Raw genomic sequence first — 27,469 nt, forward strand, 5'->3', positions numbered from 1 at the left:
TGGGCACTCCAGTATATTCCTTTCTGGTAAGGTCAATTAAATTATAATGTTTCAGTTTTGGTTCATACAATGATCAAATGTTAAATGCTTTTTTATTTTTTTTTCTGGAAGAGCTTGAAGAAAGCCCACAATTGAATGTTGTACAAGTTATGTTGTGCTGGATGGTTAAATTGTTTTGGCAATTATATTGTAGGTTACATTTTTGTTTTTGTTATTTGCTTAAAGATTATCTTTATTTAATTTAGGCTGCAGCTCTAAATTAAATACATTTTAAGGTGGGTGTAATTGAAGTGGTTCTCTTGTTTTGCCCCCCCAAAACAAAATGGCTCTCTTTGGTAGTGAAAATTCAGTAGAATGATGACAGATAATGGTAAATTTCACTACTCGTAGATTTCAAAATTAAAAGATAAAAAAAATTACAGCAAAGTGGAGAATACATAGCAGCAGCTTAGGGAAGATTCAATTGTCCATGAAATGAAAACTATCACCAAAGGTTTAAAAAAATAAAAAATAAAAAATAGGAAACTGGGGGATGGAGAAGAATTCACCACTCAAATCACTCGTAAGGTAAACTTGGTATTCAAAACATTCACCAATTCTTGCCCAAGCACCGCCTTTAACCATGCAGACCTGCAACAATTAAAAGGAATCGTGATTAGTGTTACATAATTTTATTTCACTTTCACGCAGACTTGCAACAATTAAAAGGAATAGTGACCAGAGTAACATAATTTTTTTTCATTTTATGAAAAAGTGCACAGAATACAGTATTAGCAACATTGCGTTCACTCTAAATGGGACCCACATTTCATTGCATGGCACTTTTATCTTACTAGTTTAGTTTCTATCATGCCAATAAGGGACGGAACTATGTGTAGACAAATTAGTGCCCTAGCCCCCGCTTTACTCAAAATATTCTGCTGTTGTGTATAAATTTGGCTCAACATACTAGCAACTTCTCTTATGTGACCCCCCTCCCATTTAATGCTCAAGTTTTTAACTTTTCTCTGTAATAGTTCTTTATTATAAAATAATAACAATATTTATCTGTATAATATATTGGAGAAGGTCACATGTACACCCATATCATAAAAAATGTATGAATTTTTGTGATGAAAGTTAAAAAATAGTTAGTGTTATTTTGTAATAAATTTATTTATAATAAATTTATGATGTGCACCTCTAAAGTGAATATGAAAATTATGAGTCATTGTAATTATGTTATGAATTATTTGTGATGCAAAATGTCAAAAAAAAATTATGGTTATATTACGTATATTGTGATAACGTGTATATGATATGCACCTTTCTAAGGGTGCACATCATAACAACTCTCTAATATATTATGTTCTAAAATATTTTATAAAGAGTGGAATACTTAAGTGGAATACTGACACAATTTTTATGTGGTGTCTTAGCCAATAAAAAATTATAAATGAAATTAGATTGACAAGCATTGTCTTACACTAACTCAGTTATTATTTCTCGCTATAATAATGTAAAAATTCTCAAGGATAAATGATACTACCAAATATTATTACCGTCATACAAAATATTTAACAAAAATAAAATTTTATCTACTTCCAATTAATAGAATGAAAAATAACAAGGATTAATTGCATGAAAATCCATTACTTTTAAATTTAACCTCACTTGTCTTCCTGTTAAAATCTGTCTTTATATTTTTTTTGCGCCCCCCCCCCCCTAATCGAATCCTAGGTCCGTCACTGATGCCACTGCTTATCCATTGTGATTACTAACCTTGACCGTAGCAATGTTGCCCCTTATAGTGATAGTACAAAACCAATGTAAATAATGTTCAAATCATTGTAAGTATATACTCGTTGCAAAGAACTTTAGGACATTATAGCTATACAAACAATACAAGTTAGGCTCTTGTCTTAGTTTTCAATATTTAGTTTTTAGTTCTTCTGCTTGTGTAGAAACCAATCACAGATCCGGGCACATAAGTTTAAAGACAAGTGATGCAAGTGCTATCAATCCATAGACTTTCACAAGAAAATGAAAAGGAATAAAATCTCAATCGAGAACAAAAAGAATTCAAAACATCTAATCCTCTATAGCAGTAGTAAAACAAAGGTTTCAGAAGTACTATAGTTTATTCAAACTTTTTCTTGAGATTATTCATTCTCAACAACAAACTATTCTCCATGTGCATGCAACGATGATTTCTAAAAACGCATTTTCTTGATTTAAGATCGGGAGAACAAAGGCATTCTACCTTAACAACAATGTTCTATTTGCCGTGGCTCCAAAAGAATAAAAAGTGGCTTTCCGTTTAGCCTCTGTTGTCCCTGAAAGATATCAAATGGTTGAAAGGAGAGTCATATATAGGGAAGGTACAAACAGGTAGAGCCATTACAATACAGGGAAAATTGCATTTAAGTGGAAACTTCATAAAATAATCTCAATTTGATGGAAAAGCTTATAGATTTACTTTTTAATGTTTCAAAGTTTTCCACTAATATGCAATTATTTCCCCCAAATTCTACTGAAATTGAGATAGATATATGAGCTCAAAATGTTACTTGATCAAGATGAATAACTATGCTCAGGAGTGGCCTGTCCATTAGGCGAGTTAGACAACCGCCTAAGGCCTCGTATTTGAGAAGGCCCCCAAGTTTTTAGGATCCCTTAACGATGTATATTTTTCTATTAAGCAAATGCCTTCAGTAATGGACAAAGCTGAAAAAGTTCATTATTTCTTAGGGCCTAAGAATGAAGTTGATGAGACCTCACATGCTCAAAATCATAATTTAAAATAAAAAATGAAATCTCATATGTTTCATTTTCTTCTATATTTGTACTGGGTCAAATAAATAAAAGGCACATGTCAAAATATTCTTAGATTGAATGACTTTTTTTGGTTCGGACCCAAAATGGTGAACCATTAAGAGTGGATCAAATAAGCCTCAAATAAATTAAAAGTTACGATAAGTGTGCTCTCGCACTCTTTTTAAATACGTTGTTAGTTAATATAAGATCAAATGCTACTTTGAAATCTAAGATGCCCTCTCTGACCTCGTTTCAATCATCAAAACCATATCCAACATGTACCCACTCGTTCCGGTAATCAAAATACAATATGATAAGAAATTGAAGAAGATTACATGAAAAATAAATAATATATATTCAACATGGCATTAGGTAAAGTTTCATTCTTGTCATCATTTTACTACTCATAGCACATGAATAATAAATGAATTTCACGCTCTTCCTTTTGGAAAGGGAGGTTAACATGAAGGTTTTGAAACAAGTTCCGACATCAAAAAGTGATAAAACACTAAAAACACAGATCACAATAGTTCAAGAATTACCTTGACCTCAGGCAACCCTACAACACATGCACATTCGACCACCTCAGCCTCCATACGTTCTACAAATTAGAAAATTAGTACACCAATGGTTTGTGAGCTCAATAAACAGTAGAAAAGAACACAATAAAAGAGAACGAATTTGACAATTCCAATGGAAGGGCCACGACTTAACTTACCTAGAAGTCTAATTGCTGCAGAGAGAGTACCCCCAGTAGCTACTATATCATCAATTATCACTGCCCGTTCCCCGGGCTGAACAGCATCAACATGCATCTCTAGACAATCAGTACCATACTCGAGAACATACGCTTCTGAAATTACTTCGCCTACAACATATTCATCATATTTAAGGGTTCAAGAAAAATCATTTGCACAAAATATTACAGAAACAGCATTTGTAAAGTTTTATTTTATCCATTTGTAGTTTTGGGATGCATGTGTGTCGAGAGAGAGAGAGACAGAGAGAGAACATTTTTTTTTTAAATATATGTATACATTGGTTGATAAACAGAATTGGCGTGGTGAATGTGCAAATCTAGACAGAGTTTGCAGATTTAGACATCTTCACATTGAAAGGGTAAAAGTCAATATAACGTATCAACAAGTGCGTCCACTGTAGTTATGATGAAGATGAAAGTAAGCCCTAGAAGTTGTTATCGATTGAAAGCCAATGAAGAAAGTTAATTCAACTATCACATGACTCATAGAGACCATCAAGAATCGTTTTCCTATTACATCTCATCCTACCGAATAATCATTCATTTGAGATTGGCTTCAAGAATTTACGAAATCAACCAAGTAAAAATGCATTACGTGGCATTGATTTCTCAGTTTTGAAAAAGAACAAACATTCAAAAAATTTCTATATATGCACTACTTACTACACTTTGAAATTCAACAAGCAATGGGCAGCCTACCTGGTAACTTTCTTGGTTTACGTAATGGAACAAACTTTGCGCCAATAGCTAAGGCGATAGATGGCCCAAACATGAATCCTCTTGCTTCTATTCCTACAAATAGTCCGGTGACATAAGAAATCATTCAGTCAAGCCTATGATAAAAAAAAGTTACAAACAATTTTATTCTTATCTAACCAAAAGATCACTATCATAATGCTGCAAAGTTTTATTAGTGAAAACCATATATGCTTTTAATGACTTTCATGTCAATCATAGTAGGAAATTGAAAAAAGAGTCTACCAAATAAGAAAAAATCATCCTTCAAAAACTGAGAAAAAAATAACCTAAAACCAGCAAATGTCTAGCAGAAAACATCTCACCCTTTTCTCATTTTTATGGGTTAAATATAAAATCTCATTTCAAATTAACCAAAAAAAAAAATCAGAAAAAATAAGAAAAAAAGTTAAGCTAGTATGCAAGCAATGGCAAGTGTAGGTAAATTTTGAAAATTGTAGCATAGCACACTTTATCACCCAAATGTAAAGAAATTAACCACTTATGGCCCCCAAATATTTTTCGAGGTTAAAATTGTTTTTGTTCATAAGAGGGTACCACAATTCAAAATTGTTTTATTTTTGTTCATAAAAGGGGAAGAAATCCTTGGAACAATACATCCAAATTCGCAAAGGTATTCCAATTTAAAAGATTGCTATGCTTTCAAATAAAAATCACAAAATATATTGGTGAACATAAACTAAATTTAGCAAAACCATGGCATAATGCAAGATAAATTAACAAACCAAGATTTAAAAATAAATAAATACATGAATCCAGGAAAAAGTAGTCAAATTTGGAAATCAATGACCCTCGAAAAAAGACCAAGTCAATACCCGAAAATAAATATAAAAAAAAAAATGCAAGAGGGCTACTATTGTTAAAATTTACCATCACCTACCACCACCTACTCCTCACCTACTCCTCACCTACTACACTCACCCTCTCCTATATAATGAGCCACTCACCATTTGTAATAAACACAACAACAGATATCAATCAATAATACAATTCTCTCTATTTCTCTATACATAATTAATTCTCTCTATTCCTCTTTATACATTAAATTTCTACATGGTATCAGAGCAATAGGTTAAAGATCTTGGTGTTCTTCGCCTTCCGGCGGGCGGCAACCTTGCCTTGACCGCCCGCCGGACCTCAACCTATTCCGCTTATTTTCTACACAACATATACCTTCACTTTGAAACCAGAGAACATTTTGCTTTCAAGCCCTCACAGTGATGCAGTGCTAAAGATTGCTGATTTTGGTCTCTCAAGAATTTTACATCCTAATGATCACGCAGAGACAGTTTGCGGGTCTCCACTGTATATGGCCCCAGAAATTCTGCAATTTCAGCAATATGATGCCAAGGTTGACATGTGGAGTGCTGAATGTCCAGTCGTGTTCATGTCTTCCATTTTCCGAGCTCATCCCTTACGGTAATGCCAGGATGAGAGAGAGAGGTACATCACCAATTCCAGAGGAATGAAGCTGTTCACACAGTCGTGTGCCCTGCTGGCAAGTCACCGTACTTGGATTCGATATATTTCGATATCGCAGACTTGTTTGAGCCGTCCTTCTCCTTCAAAGCGTCAAGGGGAAGATCATCGGAATAGTCGCCGTCGTCCACGGGTTCACCGGCGAGTCGAGCTGGCTCATTCAGCTCACCTCCGTCCTCTTCGCCAAGTCCGGCTTCGCCACTTACGCCATCGATCACCAAGGCCACAGCTTCTCCGAAGGTCTCTCTCTGCTTCCAGATCTCCAGAAATCGATTGGAACCCTCGGTCAAGCTCTCCGCTCTGGCCGTGCTCAATACGTCTCCGCCTTGTTCGCGACATGCTACGGTTGTCTGCTGCCGGTTTTGGAGGTGCCTTCAAGAGGGACTGTACAGATCTATTCTGATTTGGCTCCTTTGCTTGAAGAAATTAGGGACTTCAGGACCGATTTGAGGCCTTTGGATGTTCCTGCTGCTTCGTCTTCATCAAATTCGAGTTTCTTGTCTGATCTCACTAAGACCAATCCATCTGCCAGAGCTACAACACCCATCTCTTCTTTCTTTCAGATTCCTTTTCTCTCACAAGCATATGTCTCACAGACCCATCGTTCCTCACTCTTCTTCAATACCCTTCACTCTCCACACTCACTCCTCCATCACCATCATCAAAACCATCATTCACAATGGACAACTTTCTGAATATAATATAACCCACTATGTTTGTCCTCCACAATGGACAACCACCCACATGCCTTCTCTCTCTCATCTTTTCACTTTCCAACCCACTTTGCATCCACCGCCACTTTCCCCACTTTCTTTATTATATATATATATATATCTCTTTTTTTATTATAAAAAAAAAAAAACATCATCTCTCCTCCGTTTGATTTCAAACTCCATTATTTTTATTTATTTTCTTCAAACCACTTTCCTTATTTCCCCATCTTTCATTTTTGATTTCAAATATATTTTTATTATTTCTTTCTTTATTTTTCTTTCACCTTATTTTTAATCTTTTTCCAATTCCATTCATACCATCTAGCTTTGCACACCAAACCATATTTTATTCATCTCAGGGATCAACCCCGATCACAATTTTACAAAAAAAAAAAAAAAAAAAAAAAAAAAAAAAAAAAAAAAAAAATACAAACAAACAACCACATTCACAGGTGGGATTTTTTCTTCTCTACTCTGCCGCCGGTCTTTTCTTCTTGCCTCCGTCCTGGGCGGCCCTTGCCGGTGTTGCCTCCGTGTTTCCCACTCCACTGGGCATGATCACTACTCCTTGCTCCTCCACTGCAGCATATGGCGGCCTTCCAAATCGGAACATAACGGTGGCCTTCCGCTTCAGCTCCTTATTTTCCGCATTTAGCACACTAATCTCTGCTCGCGCATCCTTATACATGCGTTGGAGCAGAGCCAGCTGGGAGTTTAACTGTTGCACCTCATTTGTCCTGCTCTGCAGCCGGTGCGACAAATTTGTGACCGCAGTCATGGTTTCCACGCATGACTTCAGAGTATACTGATTGGCCTCAATGTCAGTTTGCACCGCCATTTTTTGCTCCACCGACCGCATCGGAAAGTTCAACGGAGCAAAACCAGAGGTGTTTGGTTGAGGTTCACTGGCCACCACACCAGTTATTTCTCTTGTGGACTCATTCAGTTCTGGAAAGAGCGTAAGCAGCCCACGGGAAGAGGAGGCCATGTTCTGGTTAGCTGGACGGGAAGAAGAGGCCATGTTATAGGTTGCTGAGTTTTTCAGAGAAGGATTGGTTACAGAGTGTTTCCAGATTTGCAGCTCTTAGAAACAATCTCTCAGAAAACGAATATCTCTCTCAGAAAATGAAGAGTTTTTTCAGAAGTTTTTTCACAAAGTTTTTTTTGTCTTCGCTTCTGCCTCAAGCACAGCCTCCGCCTCAGTTTATAAAGACCCTGACGAAGAGGCAGACACGCGCATCATGCGCCGCTCGGCGCTCGAAGACAAAATGGGCGCGCCTTTTGATGGCACGTCTTTTGATGGCACGCCTTTTTGAAAGATTGGGCACACCTTTTGAGAGTGCGACTTTTTAAGGGTCCGACAAGACTCTGTAAACTGTCCCGACATTGATTCCGGTTAGCTCCTTTATGGGTCCGACAAGACTCTGTAAACTGTCCCGACATTAATTCCGGTTAGCTCCTTCATGGGTCCGACAAGACTCTGTAAACTGTCCCGACATTGATTCCGGTTAGCTCCTTTATGGGTCCGACAAGACTCTGTAAACTGTCCCGACATTGATTCCGGTTAGTTTCTACAAGGGTCCAGCAAGACTCCGTAAACTGTCACAACAACTGTCACAACAGTGTCTGTTACAACGGTCCGACATGACCCCGTAAACTGTCTTCTACAACGGTCCGACATGACCCCATAAACTGTCTTCTACACCGTTATGACACCACCATACAGTGTCCTCTACATGGTTATGACACCCCCATACAGTGTCCTCTACAACGTTATGACACCACCATCCAGTGTCTTCACCAATGGTTTGACACGACCATACATTGTCTCTTATCCTCTTTTATTTTATGTATTTTCTTATTTTGTTACTCTCTCCAAACTCAAGTTGATTAGTTTCTATCCTCCTTGAGTTTGCGGAGGGCTGTTAAAATTTACCATCACCTACCACCAATTTACCATCACCTACCACCACCTACTCCTCACCTACTCCTCACCTACTACACTCACCCTCTCCTATATAATGAGCCACTCACCATTTGTAATAAACACAACAACAGATATCAATCAATAATACAATTCTCTCTATTTCTCTATACATAATTAATTCTCTCTATTCCTCTTTATACATTAAATTTCTACAACTATGTATATCCAGATGGATTCAAGTTCAACTGTGTTTTCACCTTCTACAGGAACCCCCCTTTTTTTAAGTAGATCAAAGAAACAATTTATATAATCTAGCCTAGGGGAACCCATTCTTTTTATTTTTGGCTCTTGTTTGCGACAAAATAATTCATTTTTTTCATAGTTGTCAAATCGGGATTCGTATCGTGAATCGAAATGATTTCCTATCAAATCATGAATCAAATTGAATCGTGAATCGTAAAGATTCAGTCACTTTTTTTAAATTACTTAAAAACATATGTCTACACATTTAGATGTTAAACATATCTTATGAATATGAAATATTTAGACTTAAATCAATGAAAATATTATTTTGAATGATAATCAAATAGTTTAATAAGTAGAAGTTAACAAAAATTCATATGTAAGATCACTATCTTACTTTTTTTTATTTTTAAATATTTCTTATTAACCATTCTTAACAAAGATAATAACCAAATAGACAAACTATCAATTTTCAAGGTAAAAATAATTAACAACGATATTAATATTTAGACAATAAACATATATACTTTTCTAAATAACAGTGAACAAATAATAAGAAATAATTATTTAAAATATTTTATTTCAAAACCTAAAACATTTTAAAAGGCATAACTAACCTCACACATATAATATTCAATTTAATAAAATAGCAATAGATAATTTATAGTATAACTTTACTCTTAAACATTTTTAAAAAATATATTATGATTTTTTAAAGAGGAAAAAAAAATGAAAAAAAATGTTAAAAATATATTAGGTCTGCCTGAATATGATTGAATCCCCTATTAAAAACTCTATGATCATTAAAATAAAACAAATCATGTATATATGTTGGTTATTTTGGTTTTAAACGCTATTAAAAGTTGTATTATGTCATTTTCACTAAAAAAATAGAGAGAAAAAAAATCGAAAATATGTCAGACAAAATAATTTCAAAAATTACATGAATCATAAAAAGTGAATCGAATCGTGAATCGATTGTGAATCGTGTAATTCACTAAAGATTCACTTCCAAAATAGATTCATCTATAGATTCGTATTGATTTTATAAAAATTATTAATTATAAAAATTATTAATTGACTCGTGAATCAAATCACAAATCGTAAGATTCTGATAACAGAGATTATTTTTAATATGACGGTCTTCTCTTCTGTGGCATATGGATCTAGGTAAAAAGAAAAAAAAAATTATTGCTTATTTCCACTTTTCAAAAAATATTTTTTAAAAAATTCTACTTTCTTATTTTCCACATTTTTTTGTTTTTATTGAATTTTTTTAATATTTTAAGCAATTTTTTTACTTTTTAGACACACTTAACATAAATACACCTAAAAAGTAAAAAAAATGTAAAAAAAATATTTTAAAAATTCACTAAATACCAAAAATACAAAAAAATATAAGAATTCAGTATATTTTTTGTATTTTTATGATTTATTAATTTTTTAAAATATTTTTTCACGAATTTTTTCCTTTTTAGATACATCTAAGTAAGGTGCATCTAAAAAAAGTAAAAAAAAATGTTTAAAATTTAAAAAATATTCACTAAAAACAAAAAAACACGAAAATAAAAAAAAAATCAATTTTCAAAAAACTTAATCTAAAAAAATCAAACAAAACACACTGATTGCTAATTGTCCAAAATGAGAATCATAAATATTTTGATAAATACATTCCTAAATAATATCATCATGACTCTCGAAATCTTGTGTAAATGAAAATTATCCATAAATAGACAACAACAAAAATGCATTCATGTCTATTCGGAAATGTTCGTGTTGCGGTTGAATATATTATTCATTCAACAACGAATATATTAATGTTGAAGACAAATGTCTTTTACCATTTGTTCAAATTATAATTTAAAAAAAAAAAAATTCAATTGTTACTATTTCACCTCCTAACACACAACTAATATCAAATGTACATTCCCAGGTTAAAAAAAAGAATAAAATTGTTTTGTTAACAGTAAACAAAAAGAAAAAGGTAAAATATCAGAAAATAGAAATTTACATACATTTTTAATGGCTAGCCAAAATAGAGACATATCAAAGCATGTATGATAAATGGGCACCAGAGAATAGTAAAACTAAATTCAGAAGGGAAAAAAAATGGAGCAAGGATCCTCTAGAGTATTTTTTTCCTAAAGTTTCCTAGAGTGGTGCATTGTGTGGTTGAGATTTAATGACAAGTCACATCAATTTTTCAACATTAAATTTCAACTACACAATACACCACTTTAGGAAACTTTAGGAAAAAAACACTCTAGAGGATCCTTGGTGAAAAAAATGACAACAGTAAAATTAAATTTAAAAAAAAAAGAAGTAAAATGTGAGTGTGTGTGTGTGAGAGAGAGAGAGAGAGAGAGAGAGAGATTACCTGCAACAACAGAGATGTCCATATACCTGTACCTATCAACAAAAATATCAACAGTGTCCTTGAAAGCCTTGTGGTTCAGCAACAAAGTGGTTATGTCTTGAAACATTATTCCTAAAAAAACAACAATTATAAAAAGTTTTGTCAAATTGTGTTGTGACTAGCTATGTATCTACATTAAAACCAAAACAAAAAAGAAAAGAAAGGAAAAGAAAAGAAAAGAAAAGAAAAAGAAGGGGAAATACAAAAACAAAGAAAAGGAAACCTGGTTTAGGGAAGTGAGGAATGACTCTAATGGCTTCAGAGATGCCATCAAGCCTTGGGTCTCCCTTCAGTCCATTCTCTACTGCAAACATCTTCAGATTTTCTCTCTCAACCTCTCCCCCTCTCTCTCTCTCTCTCTCTCTCTCTATATATATATATATATATATTTGGTTTCCAAGTTCCTAACAGGGTTTGTTTCCTTGGCTCCAGAAGAAGCAGGAGGAGGAAGGTAAATATCAAATCTCTGCATAGTTCCATGTGCTACAGATTGTGACATAAATACACATTTTCCCTGTTGGCCAATCCAAAGCACTCTCTCTGTCTCTGGCACAAGGAACCCCTCTCCTTAAATATTATCGTCTCCATTCTTAAATCACTCATAATTATTATTGTATATATTTTTAAATTTTTAAATTTTCATATAATTTAATAATTATAAATAATTTTAGACAAGAGGACGAAAATATTTAGGGATAGGAAAACCTGGCTCTTGTCTCTATGCGTGACAGAGGAATTTTGACTTAAAAAAATTGGAGTAATTTCTGTGTAAATTTTAAAAGTATTTTTTAATTAGGGATTTTTTTTTTTTTTTTTGAGCAGAAACTATTTGACATGTGCTATATAAATGTACTTATTTAGAAAAGTGTATTTAGAGATGTTTTGAAAAGATAATTAAGAGTTAATTTTTTAATTTTTTTTGACTTTTCATGTAAGAGGTAATGTGATTCAAAATAAATTAAAAGTTGATTTTTAATTTTTTTTTATGATGTTCTCAAATAGTCCCTTGTTTAAATATACTTATTTGACTTACATCATTTTTTTATTTTTTTATATATCTTTTCATAAAATATCAGAAAGTATGTTTAGACTTCGTTTGGCAAGTGAATATTTTAGTTCAAAAGTCAAAAAGTCATTAAAAAATTTAAAAAACCAACTACATATATTAAAAAGTTAAAGATTTTATTTTCTCTTTACTTTTCTTATATTTTTTAGTAAAAAATCAAAAAATCATTCTGAACATACTAATTTTTTTATTCCAAATTTTAACTAAAAAAAATAAAAAATTACTAAAATAATATATTGTCCCGTGAGTTTTCAAAATAGAAAACTCATACTGAAATAGCCTCATTTAGACAAATTCCGTGAATGTAAAGGTGTTGTACTATAAATTGCCACTTTCTTTAGGAGAAAAATTAGTTATATATAATTAAGGTCCAAAATTTTAAAATTTTGAAGTCGTAAATCAACTTTTCACATTTTCTTTTCTTCCTCCTCCTCCCAACCCCCAATTTGTCCTTATGGTCCTCTTTGGCAGCAATAGTATAGATTCTCTCTACCAAATGGAGCAAATAAATATATTTCCCTTCAAACTTGGGAAATAAAAATATGCAATCTCTCTCTCTCTCTCTCACGCGCTTTATTTGGAAAGAATATTGAACTAAAATAATTTATTAAAAGATAAAATATACTGAAATAATCAATAAAATAAAATATCACATTCAATCCATAATTATTTTATTTTTTCTCTCACAATTATCAAATTAATTATATAAATTAAAAAGAAAAAGAACAGAAAACTTTCCAAACATAAATATTTTAGCATGTGTTTGGCAAGTGGGTTTGCAGGCTTTTTTGGCTATTCTAGCCACAAAAAATAAAATAGACTATTTTAGCCACAACAAACAAAACATCACATCCAACCCATAATCATTACATTCTTCTCTCACAAAAAAAACTTAAAAAAGCCAAAAAGTCAAAAAGCCCTTCCCAAACCAAGCTTTTAAGCCCAGGCTAAAATAGCCAAAAAAATCAAAAAGCCAACCCACTTTCCAAATGAAGGCTTAATCAAGCTAAAATAATTAAAAAAACTAAATAGTCAACTTCCTAAACAAGGTCTATGTATATATTTTCTGTTGTCTTTCGTCCATTCCATTTCGGCCCATTGCCTTCTTATCAACTTCTCAATTAGTTTGTTCTTCACCATCAAATTTGTAAATTTTTTCACCAAATTTAAATGCCTTTATTGTGTTACAACAAATAGATTTTAAATTTCTTATTGTGGAGCCTTCAATTTAATATTTTTAGTCATAAATTTTAAATTAGGTGTCGAATTTTATATAGTTGGCTCTCGTAATATTTTTTTAAAAATCATCTCTCAATTTTTAATATGAATTGTTTAAAAATATTAGAATTTTATTACATAAAGACAACAAACATAATGATTTTTTTTTTTAAAAAAAAAAATCATATTCATCGTTGATCTCCAAGGATTTCAAATATATAAATTTTATCAAAAAAATAAAAAAATAGATTAAAAATTAAATTTTAAGGTTTTAAAATGATAAAATTAAAATGGGCAGGAAAATTGACCTGGTTGGAAACAGCTAAAAAAGTCACATTTTCAGAATCTTTTGTCCTTTTTTTTTAATTTTTATAGATTTGTGTAAAACAATTTACTTTTCATGTCCATCTAGTTTAAAATAATCTACAATAAAATAACAAAAAAACACAAAAGTATTAAAAAAAATAAAAATCAAATTTTTTTTGGTTTTATTAGCTTGTTTGGTTTAGCTTTTGAAAATTTTGTTTTTTGTATTTATTTATTTTTTTTTGTCTTTAGTAAGTTCTTATTATATATATTTTAGTCAAATTTAGTGATTTTTAATAATTTTTTCATCCTATCCTGATTTATATTAAAAAGTTGTTAAACGAATATTTTCTTTCTATTTTTTGGGAGAGGATATATTCTCTTTTGATCATATTGTTTGGGTTTGCGGTGCCCACCATTTGATTCATTTGTAGATCATTCATAAAAAAAAATTAAATTAATTTGATAATCATAACAGTATATTTTATTGGATTTGTTTTAACAAATGGATAAGTATGACTTTAAAATAGATTATCTAACTTTTAAAGACAAATATGATAAAAACATGCTATTCCTTTAGATTATCATATTAATTTGAATTATTTTACAAATGATTTATACATATAGAGGGCTATGATATGAATAGAACTAATCACTGAAATAGATCTGTTGTGAGTTTTATATGCCCAAACAACATAGTTAGGTTGTGTTTAGTTAATAAATTTGGAAATAGATAAAGATTTATGAAATTAAATAAAATGTAGATATATTTTATTCACATTTTATTCTTTTTTTTTTTTTTATTTCTTCCGAAATCCTTACCCAAATTCTTGAACCAAATACTGACTTAGGGCTATTTTGGGAAGTTGGACTAGAGGGAATTCAAACGCTTCTGCATGTTATTTGATGAGAGCTAGTTTAACAATGATTTTTTTAAACAATTTTTTACTCTTCTATATTTTCAGGATATAATTGTTCAAACAAATGCTGCATTTAGCAAATATTAAAAATGTTGTTTTTATTATTAAAGTTTTTATTTTATTTTATTTTTTATTGTTATTTTTTTAACCGAAAATAAATCACTCTGCTTGTTTTAAATTTTTTTAAATAGTTTTTTCAGTCTTTTTTTTTATTTTTAGTAATTTTTTTATATTTTAGTCTTATTTTATTTTATTTTGTAGATGCACCTCATCTAAATGTACTTTTTTTTTTTTAGGTAGTTCATCTGATTGTACTTAAATAGTGAAATATTTGTGAATAAATTTAAAAATAATTCAAATAAATAAAAAAATTAACTTAATTTTTGTAATTTTTTTTGTACCTTTAAAAATTCACAATTTTTATTTTTTTGCAAGCGTATCTAGATTAAGTGGATGAAAAAAGGTTTAAAAAAAAAATGATCAAAATATTTTTAAAAATTCATTAAAAATTAAAAATTCAAAAATTATATTTAAAATTCATAAAATCAAACTGAGTGAATTTATTTTTGTTTTGTTTTTTAGTTGAAACCAAACGGGGCTAGGAAGCACTATATGATAAACAGAGAATCAAGTGGCGGGACCGGTTTTAAGATTTGCCTGTGGTCCCAAATTTCCAAACGTTCTCGTTTTCACTTTTAATAAACCACACCCCCTTGCCACGTGGCAGTCACTTAATCGTGTTGTGGCTGGACCACGTGGCATGATCGAGGATATTCATGACCAAGGTTATCCAAATACTGTGCCTTGCCCACCTATCCCCAAAAAATATATATATATATATATTCATACATAAAATTTATATAAATTTTTCATAAAAATAATGTGATAATATTATTATTATAAATAAATTTATTTTTAATAATCTTTTATTTTGAAGTGAAATGTCTATAATAAATCACGTTATTTCATATATATAAATTATGTATAAATTTTTATTTATTTATATAATACGACCCCGCTACGTAGTTCGAAATTCTTTGGTACGAAGTTGGCTCGACACCAAAACGACGTCGTTTTGGTGTCGTTTTTTTTTTTTTTTCTTTTTTCCTGTGTTGTTTGCAGAAAAGGAGAACGGAGAAGAAGAAGAAGAAAAGGAAGAAGAAAAAGAAGGGAGAAGAAGAAGGGTGGAGAAGAAGATCGGGAGGAGGAGGAAGGAGGGAGGAGAGGGAGCCATAAAAATCGGGCTGGAGGAGGAGGCGGGGCTGCGCTAAGCTAGCTGCTGCGATGAACTGGACAGGAGGGGGTTGCGACTGCGACTGCGACGATCGGCGAGGCGGTGGTGCGACGATCGGCGAGGAGGTGAGGAGGTGGTGCTGCGACGACGGCGGCGAGGCGACTGCGACGGCGGTGGTGCTGTCTCTTCCTCTTTCTCTTCTCCTCTCTTCTTCCTCTCTTCTCTCCCTCTTTCTCCTCTCCTCTTCCCTCTGTTTGTGCAGAGCTCCTTTGCTCGAAAAGGGAAAAAAAATTTCGAGCCGTAGAGTTTCGAGCTCTGGATCATTTTCGTATATAATATTATTCATACAGCGAATATGCATTGTCAATTGATTGTGAGATCATTCATTATTTGGATTGTAAAATTTTGAGATAATCATAATACCAAGTGTAATAATAAGGTAAAAAATAACTATTTAATTTTTGATTGTGAAATTTTGAGATAATCATAATATAAGTGTAATAATAAGGTAAAAGATAACTATTTAATTTTACAAAAATGCGTAGGACTCTGTTTTTTTAGAACTCTCACAACTCTCTTTGATCTCATTCAGTGATGTATGTGTGGGACCCACTCATGTATATATAAGATCCGTACTATCAATGATTGAGATTCAAAAAAGATTGTGAAGTTTCGGAAAAAAGGTCTCAATATCCTTGTTTAATTACAATATTTTATTAAATAAGTGGAAATTTATGTAAGATATTGTGGGAGGTAATTTCACACAATCAAGTAAAGGATGACTCTACTGAGATCATACCTGTCACTTTTAAAAAAATTATCAAATACGAAACATGATCCCGCCTGAGAAGGAATAAAAATAATCACATAAATTATGTGGATTTTAATAGTGTCACATGACATAATTATGAATTATGACGTATATAATAATTGTTAAATTTTTATGAAATATTTTATTAATATTTTATATTTTGCAAAACTCATTAAGAGATGAAATCTTCAAGTACGAAACAAGATTATTTGAGATAGAAATTCTTAGAATATTTAAACTACTTATTAAGCAAGTCACTGGATATTATAAATAGACGACATTCCATACCCCATACGTTCGACTACGACTGAGGATGTTTTGTCTTGTAAATGGTGATCGCGAGGTGATTCAAGTCATCTTCTTCATTGGATTGTAGATGGCGATCGTATGATAATTCAAATCATCTTCTTTATTAGATTTCTTTATCATTAAATACTCATATTTTTTTATATCCGTACGTACAATTGACGCTATTGGTGGGAATCAATGAAATTCAACAAAAATAATTAATATAGCATGGTAAACTTTCTTAAGAGGGCTTTGTTCATGATATTGGTTGTTTTCAACGAATTATAGACTACGCTAGGATCAGCAACCAAACAAATACAATGTTCTTGTACAAATATGCTTCCGAATCTAGATGGATTTAAGCCACTGCTTTATACTGGGCATCATCGATTAAGGCTCTGTTAAAGATTTGTTATTTCGTCGTATAGAAGTATAATTAACGTGTCTATGCGGATATTAAGAAAAGTGACCTTTGCAAAGTCACATGCAACCAGTTTGAAGATTTTGTCCCTACATGCTTGCATTCTCGTTTTCTCGAGTTGCTTTTGGACTCGGTGTAAAGTTGTTTGCATACATAAAAGGATTGACACAACTCAAGCAAGGAAAATTCTTGTAGTAGTGATATATTGCCATGAAAGATTTTGTGGTGACTTGGTCAAACCAAAATATGAGGCCAAGAGGAGTGGATGATTCCAAATATCTATACTATACTATTATTAAGTGAAAGTTTATATTGATTTAATAAAATTTTCTCCTTATGTTACGTGGTAACTTTATATATATTAAAATAAAAAAAAATATTATATATAGTGTGAGAAAATTTTGAACTCAAAATCTTAAATTTTATTAAGAATATACTTATCACTTAAAATAACATACATATTGTGGTATTAAATTTTTTATTAATTATTTAAATTATATACGCATTACTTGCACAATCTGCTAGTGCTAAATAAATTGAAATATGATTCACCGGCTCCTACAAAAAGGTAGAGGCTTTATAGCCGATGTATGTATTTATGATATGCCAATTTTGTGCCGAATATGAATCTTGCGTTCAAGAATGCATGGAATTTTATGTATTATGCTGAGTTTATTATTTGCGGAGTATGAATTTTAATGTGTTATTATTTTGACCATAGAGATATTATTATAAGTTATTATGTTAGATTTTCATTATCGGTGTGGATTTTATAAATTATTATTCTAAACATAGAAATATTTTTATTGTGTATGTCGGATTTTTATTATTTGAGAATTATGGATTTTTGGCGTATTATTTTTCCGGCATGGAGAGATTTTTATATATCATGCCAAATTTTTATTATCTATAGAGGATGAATTTTATGTGTTATTATTCTAAGCATGAAGATATTATTATCAGTTATTATGCCGGACTTTTGTTATACACAGAGTATGAATTTTATGCATTAAGCTTGGAGATATTATTAGCAATTACTATATCTGATTTTTACTATTTACGGAGCAAGGAGTTTATGCACTATTATTGCGACCACGAAGTTATGGAGATCAGATATTATATCGAATTTTTATTATTTCAAGAACATGAATTTTTATATCGAATGTGGATGGAGATCGTTATTTTGGTTAAATATGCCACCGAACCAGGATGGAGACCGTTATTTTGGTCAAATATGTTTTATAGATTATGTGAGCAAGATGAATTACGTTACCCCTTGATTAAAAATTTAATTCCTTACTGAGCTGGTTTGCTCGGCGAAGTAAGTTGCAGGGTTTTTCCAACTTTGAAAAACTTTAACGAGCTGGGTTTTGCTCGGCGAAGTAAGTTGGAGGGTTTTTCCAATTTTGAAATGCTTTGTCGAGCTAGGTTTTGCTTTGTGAAGTACGTCGGTGGGTTTTTCTAACTTTGAAAAGTTTTACCGAGCTAATTTGCTTGGTGAAGTAAGTTTAGAGGGTTTTTTTAACTTTGAAAAGCTTTGTCGAGCTGCGTTTTGCTCAGTGAAGTAAGTTGGAGGGTTTTTTCTAACTTTGAAAATATTTGCCGAGCTGGTTTTGCTCGGCGAAGTAAGTTGAAGGGTCTTTCCAATTTTGAAATTATTTGCCGAGTTAGTTTTTGCTCGGCGAAGTAAGTTGAAGCGTTATTCCAACTTTGAGATTCCTAGCTGAGCAGATTTTGCTCGACCAGAGGCAAGTTGGTGGTTTGTCCAAGTTCGGAACTCCTGGCCGAGCGAATTTTGCTCAACAAGAGGCAAGTTGGTGGTTTGTCCAATTTTTAGATTCCTTGCCCAAAGGATTTTGCTCAACAAGAGACAAGTTGGTTGTTTATTTAACTTTAGGATTCCTTAGCCAAGCTATGGTGCTTAGTGGATCTCGAGGGCAAGCTGAATTGCTCTGCCCCTTGATATGAGATTAGGCATTCTTAGAATAAATCCTAGTAATACTAAGGCATTTTTAGAATAAATCCTAACGAGATTAGATATTCGTGGAATACGTCGTAGCAGTACTAGGCATTTTCAGAATAAGTCCTAACAAGATTAGGCATTATTGGAATAAGCCATAGCATCCATGTATCGCTTTAGCTAAGCAATATTATACGGTTGTTTTTATCGAAATAATAGCAGAAAGTTCCCACTCTTTTATTGGGCTCAAAGAAAATGTAAGTTTGGGGGCAATTGAGAGGGAATAAAAATAATCACATAAACATGGCGTAATTATGGATTATCACGTATATGGCAGTTGTCAAATCTTATGAAATATTGTATTAGTGTTTTATGTTATGCAAAACTCATCAGGAGATAAAATCTTATCGATATAGGAGCCCTAAACAACTGAAAATTGTTTGGGATATGACTTTTGGAACATTCAAAGTACTTGCTAGGTAAATCAGATATTATAAATAGACAACACCCCCATAGGTTGAGGTACACGATTTCTCTATGAATTTGTTTATTAAATATTTTGATAATATTGAAGGATTGACTTAGGCGTTGGAGGACCACTCCCGGCTATGGTTGAGAGTGTTTTGTCTTATAGATGGCGATCGCATAGTGGTTCAAGTCATCTTCTTCGTTGGACTTTTTCATCATTGAATACAATAGTTTTTTATGTCCGTACACCACCTAAGACTCAAGGTAGTTAGCGAATTGTTCTAAACTCTCAACGATAAATTAAAAAAATGTAAAGAAGTTACTTACGTTGTGTTTGATTGGGGGATTTGGAAAGGGATTTGTAAATGGAAAAGAAAAATGGGTGTTTAACTAAGTGAAATATAGGTATATTTTATTCACATTTCACTTATTTTTTCTTATTTTTTTTAAAAAAAATCTCTCCTTAAATCTTCTAATCAAACACAACATTAACCTATAGTCTAAGGTATGTAATTATTGAGACTTGTCGTACTAATGGCTTGGTTTGAGAAACAGACTATTTTAATAATTTTTTAATTTTTTATAAAAGAATTTAAAATAAAATAAAGAAAATGATATGAAAATTTATAATGACATTTTAAATTTTTTTAAATAAAATTTCAAATTGCCAAAAGAGATCGAAATACCATCAAACTAAACATCCTAGCCAGCCAACAAGAACTGATTAGTATTACGGATGTTAGCAGAATTATACCATAGAAGTCACCAAAGTTAGTTTATATTATTATACTAATCCACTAATTCGAGCATGGTTCAATTTTTTTTGAAGAGAATTTATTAGAATTTTTTTTTTCAAAGTACTTGTATTTTAATTAATGCATAATATATTTTTATATTTTAATAAGTCTTATTATTTAAATATTTGATCCATCAAATTATAATTTTCATATTTACGTTGTATTTGGGTGAAGGATTTGGAAAGGGAAAGGTGTGTGAAATTAGATGAAATGTAAATAAAATATCTACATTTCATCTACATTTTCTCTTTTCGTTTTCAAATCTCTTCTCAAATCTCCCAACTATAAACATAGTTTTAAGGTATTTCATAGACAATTTTATCCTAACAAATATTTTTTAAACATTTAGCAATTTGTTAATGTGAATATTCATATTTGACAGTATGAATGTTTACATTGATTTATGAATATTCCCATTACAAAATATTTATATTGTCAATCGAATATTAATACGCTTCACTCCATTATTATTAAAAGTATTTTTGGTAACTACGTCACTTACAAAACTTATTAGAATATAAGAAAATAATTTGGAAGTAAATAAGAATTTGTCAATAAATGTCTATTTTTTAATAAAAAAATTACTGTTTAATAATAATTTTGAAAAATTATTATTGAAAAGAATTATAATTATAATTATTAACATTTATAAAATTAAAAAAATTCAAAGAAAATTTCAAATCAAGTAATAATTTTTATCAATTTTAATAATTAAAATTATAATTTTTTCATAAATTTATAATTATTTTATGAAAAATATTACTGATTTTTATATATATAATATATATTTAAATTTATCACTTATAATCATTTTTCAAAAAATTGGATCTGACGGTGGATACGAGTGACGACATCTCATTCAAAACAAGTCAAGCATAACGACACTATCACACCCTCAAGAAACCACGCTATGTTTTTGGGCAAATTATAAATACCCTTGAGATTTGGTGAAAATACAGATTCTCTTTAAAGTTTAAAAAATTACATTTCATTCTTTGAAATTTATATTTTTATAATAAATTGACTCCTGAGGTTTTTATTTTCATACAGATTCTCTTCTAATTTCTCCTAATTTGTTATGAAAATTTGACCATCAGGGAATAATTTATAATTTCTCAAACTTCATAAAAGAATCTATATTTTTACCAAATTTCGAAAGGAAATTTGTAATTTGTCTTATTTTTTTTTACCGAGCGTGTCTTACACACTCTTAAAATCGCGTGGAATGTATTGGGGGCCCACAGAGAAAATATGGCGTATCATGATCACTTTTAATGTGCACGCGCGTGTGCTGCATTAATTATTAAAAGAACAACAATGATTCATCCCCTTTTTTCTCACCCCTTTGACCCCCTCTCTCTCATTGGTTATCTTTTCTTTTTCTTTTTCTTTTTTTTTCTGTTCCTCTAATCACCACCTGTCACGTGACAAAAGGGATGGGGGAGTGACCCCAAAAAGGGGTCTCAAGCATTATTCTTAAAAGAATCACTTTAACCGCAGAGTTGTGGCCCTTTAGTAAGGATTTGGGGCATAAATGTGGAGGTTTTAGATTCTACATTCTCCGTTTAGGGAGTGGTTTGGTTTTTAAGTTTTTTAATTTTGTTAGTTATTTTAGTCGAGGTTAAAAAATTTGGTTTGGAAAGGACTTTTTAATTTTTTGACTTTTTTAATTTTTTTATGAGAGAAGAATGTAATGATTATGAGTTAGATGTGATATTTTATTTTTTGTGACTAAAATAGCATATTTTATCTTTTGTGGCTAAAATAGCCAAAAAAGTCCCGTTTAGCTCTTGCCAAACGGAGCCTCAGAACTAATTTCTAAAGAGTTTTAAAGTGATTCTAAGAAAACTCCTTAAACAAAGGTGAGTAAGGAATTCATAAAATTTATAATTTGATTCTATTTAGTCTAATTTAGTAGGTTTTGATTGATTTTTTAAATTTGTGATCCAGTTTTGTATTGAAAAATTAATAATTCATAATTTACGGATTGGTTTCAGATTAGAACTAATCCGAACTCTATATAAATAGCTCATATTTATATTATACACTATCCGATATAGTATTTTCTCTTATTCCATATAAAACTTAAACCCGCATAATATCTTCTTTTATTATTTTTGTTTGTTAGTTTTTAGTTTTAATTTGTAATGGTCTAAATATTTATGGTGAAATTAGTTTTCTTATGATTGTTTTAATTCTAAAACAGTATGTCATTATTATGGAAAAACATGTTGTTATTATGGAAATAATATGATACTATGTTTATGTTTTTATGAAATTAAAATATTCTCTTTTTTTTGTTATTTAATTATGTGAATTCGTGGTCCTAAACCGATTCAATCTGTATTTAAATGGATTGGTTCAGAGTGGTCCCATGATTTTAAACGGATTGGATTGGTTCCAATTTTTCAGGAACTATAAATAACGAATTGGTCTGAGTTTTATCACAATCTGGACCAATTCGGACCATATTCACCCCTACCTTTAAATACTAGACGAATATTAGGTAGTTGATTCTAACACTTATGTTGTATTTGGTTGAGCGATTTGGAAAGAGAAATAGAAGAAGAATGTGAAATGTGAATAAAATATACCTATATCTCACTTAGTTTTACACTCATTTTCCAAATCATTTCCCAAATCTCCAAACCAAACATAACATTAAGGTTTGTCCCTCGTCCTACTCTAATTAAACGGACATTAAGTAGTTGATTCTAAAGTCAGCGAAGGACAAATTCGGAGAGTTTACTCGTTAAACAAAAAAATGATAAATTATAAATACATATTAAAATTTACTTAAAATGCGCTATGTGATTTTAAAAATTATATTTTTTTATTGAATTTTTAGTTTTATAATAAATAATCTCTTTTATTATTAAATCATTAGTTAATTAATAATTTTTAATGGTGTCAGAAATTTATTTTAATTAATAATTCAAGTAATTTTTTATTGTATAAACTTCATTTTTTAGAAATTTTATTTTTTCAGTTAATTTTATTTAATAAAAAAATTCTGACAAAAAATTATTTATAATTTTTCAGACCACAAATAACAATTCATATTTTATGTAGATCTTTTGGTGTATTTATAATTTCTTTTGGCATGAGCTATTTTGGCTAAATTAGTTAATAAAGACAAAATATACTAATTTAGTCAATAAAATAAAATATCACATTCAAATCATAATAATTATTTTTTTCTCTCACAACTATCAAATCAATTACAAAAAAAAATGTCAAAATTTATCACAAGCATAACATTTTTTTAAAGAGACTAAAATAACCAAAATAACAAAAAAATTGACTAAATCATCTCAAATTATGACTAAAAAAAGAATAAAGCTTGGTAGCTCGAGATTTTCGAGGCTCGACTAACCTGAGTTTCAAAACGACGTCGTTTTGAATTTTTTTCCCCTGTCTTTTTCTCTCTGAAACACGGAGAAGAAAAAAGAGAGAAGAGGGAGGAAGAGAAAAGAAAGAGAGAAGAGAGAGGAAGAGAGATGATGGGCTGTGTATATACACAAATCTATGTGTGTATGTATATACAGATCTATGCATACACAAAGAGCAACGGTAATGGTGATGGGCAACGGTGATGGAGGGTTTGTGACAGTAATGGCTGTCAATCTCTGTTCCTTTTCTCTTCTTTCTCCTCTCCTTCTTCCTCTGTTCTTCTCTCTTCTTCTTTCTATTTCTTTTCTTCTTTATTCTTTCCATTTTTCCTCCTTCTTCCTCTGTTCTTCTCTCTTCTCCTTCTTCATTGATTCTTCTCTCATCGTCTTTTTTTCTCTGCTCTTCTGTTACTGCAAATTTGTTTTTGGTTTTGATTTTGATTTTAAATTTTGATTTTGATTTTTTTGATTTGTGTAGATTTGGTTTTTTTTTTTTTGATTTTTTTGATTTTTTTGATTTTTTGATTTAGATTTAGATTTTTTCGAAGAGCAAAGCAGAGCAGAGGGAGAAGGAAGAAGAAAGGGGGAAGAAGAAGGAAAGAAAAGAAAGAAAAAAAGAAAAGAAAAAAAAAGAGTGCCAAAACAATGTTGTTTTGACACCTCAAGCCATTCGAGCCACAGTGAATTCGAGCTACCTAACGAGACTGCTAAAAAAAACAGGACACGATTTTGTTATTATCAGCGTTTCCAAAGACATTGTCCCTAAAGAGAAATTATCCTTTGTTTGAGAAATTTTAGTTAAACTGTATATAATATACTAGTGGGTGATCCGTGCGATACACGAGAATTTATTTTTAAAATAACAAATTAATTTTGAGTTTTAATATTTTATGTGTAGAAAATTTTAACAATTAAAAGTGAAATATAAACAAATTTGCTAATAGCTAATGAAATTTTTTGTCACTATGTGTGTGATCCTATATAAAAGACCCATAAAAATAATTTTTTTCAAAATTTTAAAAAAAAGAGTGTAATCTCAACCTCAAATCAAATTTATAAAAAATCATTAATTCCACTTGTATCAAAATATTTTTCTGAAATTTTTTTTTTAAAAACAACAGAAAATTCTATAATATACAAACTATGACTTGGTTATAATTCATGATGTATTATTTTAGTTATTAATCCAAAAGTTCTTTACTAATTTCTTATATTTTTTATTATGTTTAAAGTAATGCATCGGATCTTTAATTATATTTCAAGTGGTGTTTGATTATAATCTATTATAATACTTTTATATGACAATATTTAAGTGTTTTATTATACGAAAAAATGCTTGAAGTGGGTTGACTCAAAAGGTAGAATTTATATTTATATCAGTAAGTTCGTAAGAGCTATTTACATTGATGTAATAAAAAAGGGTGAATTACATTAATAGTCCCTATAGTTTGGGACTTGTGTCACTTTGGTTCCTGACTTTTCAATTGTGACACATTTAATCCTGAATTTTGAATCTTGTTCCAAATAAGGACAATTAAAAATATCATTAGATTTTCAAGGGTAAAATTGTCAATTAATAAAATATAAACTAATTTGACAACAATAAATGTCAAACAAACATTTTTGAATTTTTAAAAATTATTTCTATTCACTAAAAATGAAATTATGTAAAATTGATAAATCTCTTAGACATTATTTATTTTTTTGACCAAATTATTTTTTGTTATGTGTTTGGATGATGATCATATAAAATTAATTTTTAAAAATTAATCATGTAATTTTTATTAATTTTTATCAATTTTATATAATTTTATCATTGGTGGATAAAAATACTTTTTTAAAAATTAAAAATATTTTTTGACATTTATTTTTGTCAAATTAGTTTATATTTATTAAATTGACGATTTTGCCCTTGAAATTAAACAATGGTATCTTTAATTGTCCTTATTTGGAACAAGATTCAAGATTCAAAATTCAGGGTCAAATGTGTCACAATTGAAAAGTTAGGGACCAATGTGACACAAGTCCCAAACTATAGGGACTGTTAGTGTAATTTTCCTAATAAAAAATTACAAATTCAAATCATAAAGAGTGTTCTCAAAGAAAATTAGGTATAAAATCTCTAAATCTTAATAATTTCAGTTCTCAAAGGGGTTTTAATTAATTATGTGACACGTGATAATAATCACAATTTTTTTGCATATCTTTTCTGACAGAGCTCACAAAGGTGTACTATTAGTAATATTATAAATTCAAAATTTTTATTTAAAAATTATTCAAGAAACATCAATAAGTGCGTTAAATATACACAATCATTTTTTATGAATCATTATTTTTTATAATAATACTCTACACTATTTATCATTTAACATTTGTCAATTTGTCTTCTAAAAACTTAACAAAAAAAGTATTGAGTTCCGTTATTTTAATCAATCAATATCAAATTGGATACTACATATATATGTAAATCACTTCTAAAAATATAATATCTGATATAAAATCACAATGGAATTAACTTATTAATGTAATACTATTTTATATCATAATATGTATTACAAAAGAATAATATTATTTTAATTTAAAATAAATTTAAGTTTAAATTATTTATTTTAATAATTTTAGCATTACCGTTGTATAAAAGTGTTGTTTAAATACTTATATATAATAAATTTAGTAAATTGTTTGCTGATTTTGATAATTTTAGTTCTATTATGCTATAAAAGTGTAATTATTATATAATAATTTTATATGATATATATTAAATTATAAGATAATAAAATAAACACTCATTTTGTTATTAAAAATAATAGTTAAATTAGAAAGAGAATTAATAATATAAAACTATGTTTATTTGGATAATAAAAATATGTAGAAATAGAACTACATAAAATTTATGTAAAATACATAAATTAATTATGTAGAGTATTGATTTTTTCTTTAATATTTGTTTTCAATTATTCATACATATTGTATATACGTATATAAAATTTAAATTAAATATAAGTGTTTTGTAATAAATAATTTCATGTTAAATAAAAAAATTAAATATAAATTAACATTAAGACATCAATAAGATAGGTAAAAAAATATAAAATATAAAAAAATTAATTTGATTCGTGCAATACACATAATTAAGCACATTTTACTTATTTATTTATTTGTATATCAAGATAATTTTTTTAAATATCATAGTAATTAAATTATAATTAGGAAAATTTACCCATAAGTCCTAGTTTCTGAAAAGTTGAACCATTTAGTTCTAAAAGTTTTCTTATGCTCCATTTAGTCCCATTTGCACATCAATCTAATGTTTGAAACATTAATCTGATGTTCGAAATCTAATGTTCGAAGCATTAATCTGATGTTCGAAATCTAATGTTCAAAACATTAATCTGATGTTTGAAACATTGTAATGGGACCTTTCAGTCTATAAGAAAATTTTTAAGACTAAACAGTGTATAAGTTATTAATTTGAGATTTAATGGTGCATCCCCCTTA

General features: G+C 30.0%; 1 protein-coding gene across 2 annotated transcripts; it reads right to left on the reverse strand.

The window, feature by feature from the left end:
- Positions 1 to 362: 362 nt before the first annotated feature.
- LOC114310985 (adenine phosphoribosyltransferase 5) lies at positions 363 to 11,676 on the reverse strand. 2 transcript variants are annotated; one of them, XM_028257075.2, is made up of 7 exons: positions 11,314 to 11,676; positions 11,052 to 11,162; positions 4,256 to 4,348; positions 3,515 to 3,664; positions 3,339 to 3,397; positions 2,243 to 2,315; positions 363 to 630 (listed from the first exon to the last, which is right to left on the reverse strand). In XM_028257075.2, the coding sequence occupies exons 1-6, from the start codon at positions 11,402 to 11,404 to the stop codon at positions 2,244 to 2,246; spliced, it is 576 nt and encodes a 191-aa protein (XP_028112876.2). In that variant the 5' UTR covers positions 11,405 to 11,676; the 3' UTR covers positions 363 to 630; position 2,243. The 2 variants fall into 2 exon arrangements, with proteins under 2 accessions (XP_028112876.2, XP_028112878.2); XM_028257077.2 differs by having other exon boundaries at positions 593 to 639; positions 11,314 to 11,632.
- Positions 11,677 to 27,469: the final 15,793 nt, after the last annotated feature.

The sequence above is a fragment of the Camellia sinensis genome, chromosome 11 (genome assembly GCF_055761805.1).
Source record: "Camellia sinensis isolate YWXY chromosome 11, ASM5576180v1, whole genome shotgun sequence".
Taxonomy (NCBI): Eukaryota; Viridiplantae; Streptophyta; class Magnoliopsida; order Ericales; family Theaceae; genus Camellia; species Camellia sinensis.

Bases quoted from the DNA above. Each gene is read 5' to 3' on its own strand.
- LOC114310985 (XM_028257075.2), bottom strand. From the start codon at position 11,404: ATGTTTGCAGTAGAGAATGGACTGAAGGGAGACCCAAGGCTTGATGGC. The intron at 4,349-11,051 runs GTAATCTCTCTC...GACTATTTGTAG, and splicing joins GGACATCTCTGTTGTTGCAG to GAATAGAAGCAAGAGGATTC. The intron at 3,398-3,514 runs GTAAGTTAAGTC...TCTAATTTGTAG, and splicing joins TGCAGCAATTAGACTTCTAG to AACGTATGGAGGCTGAGGTG.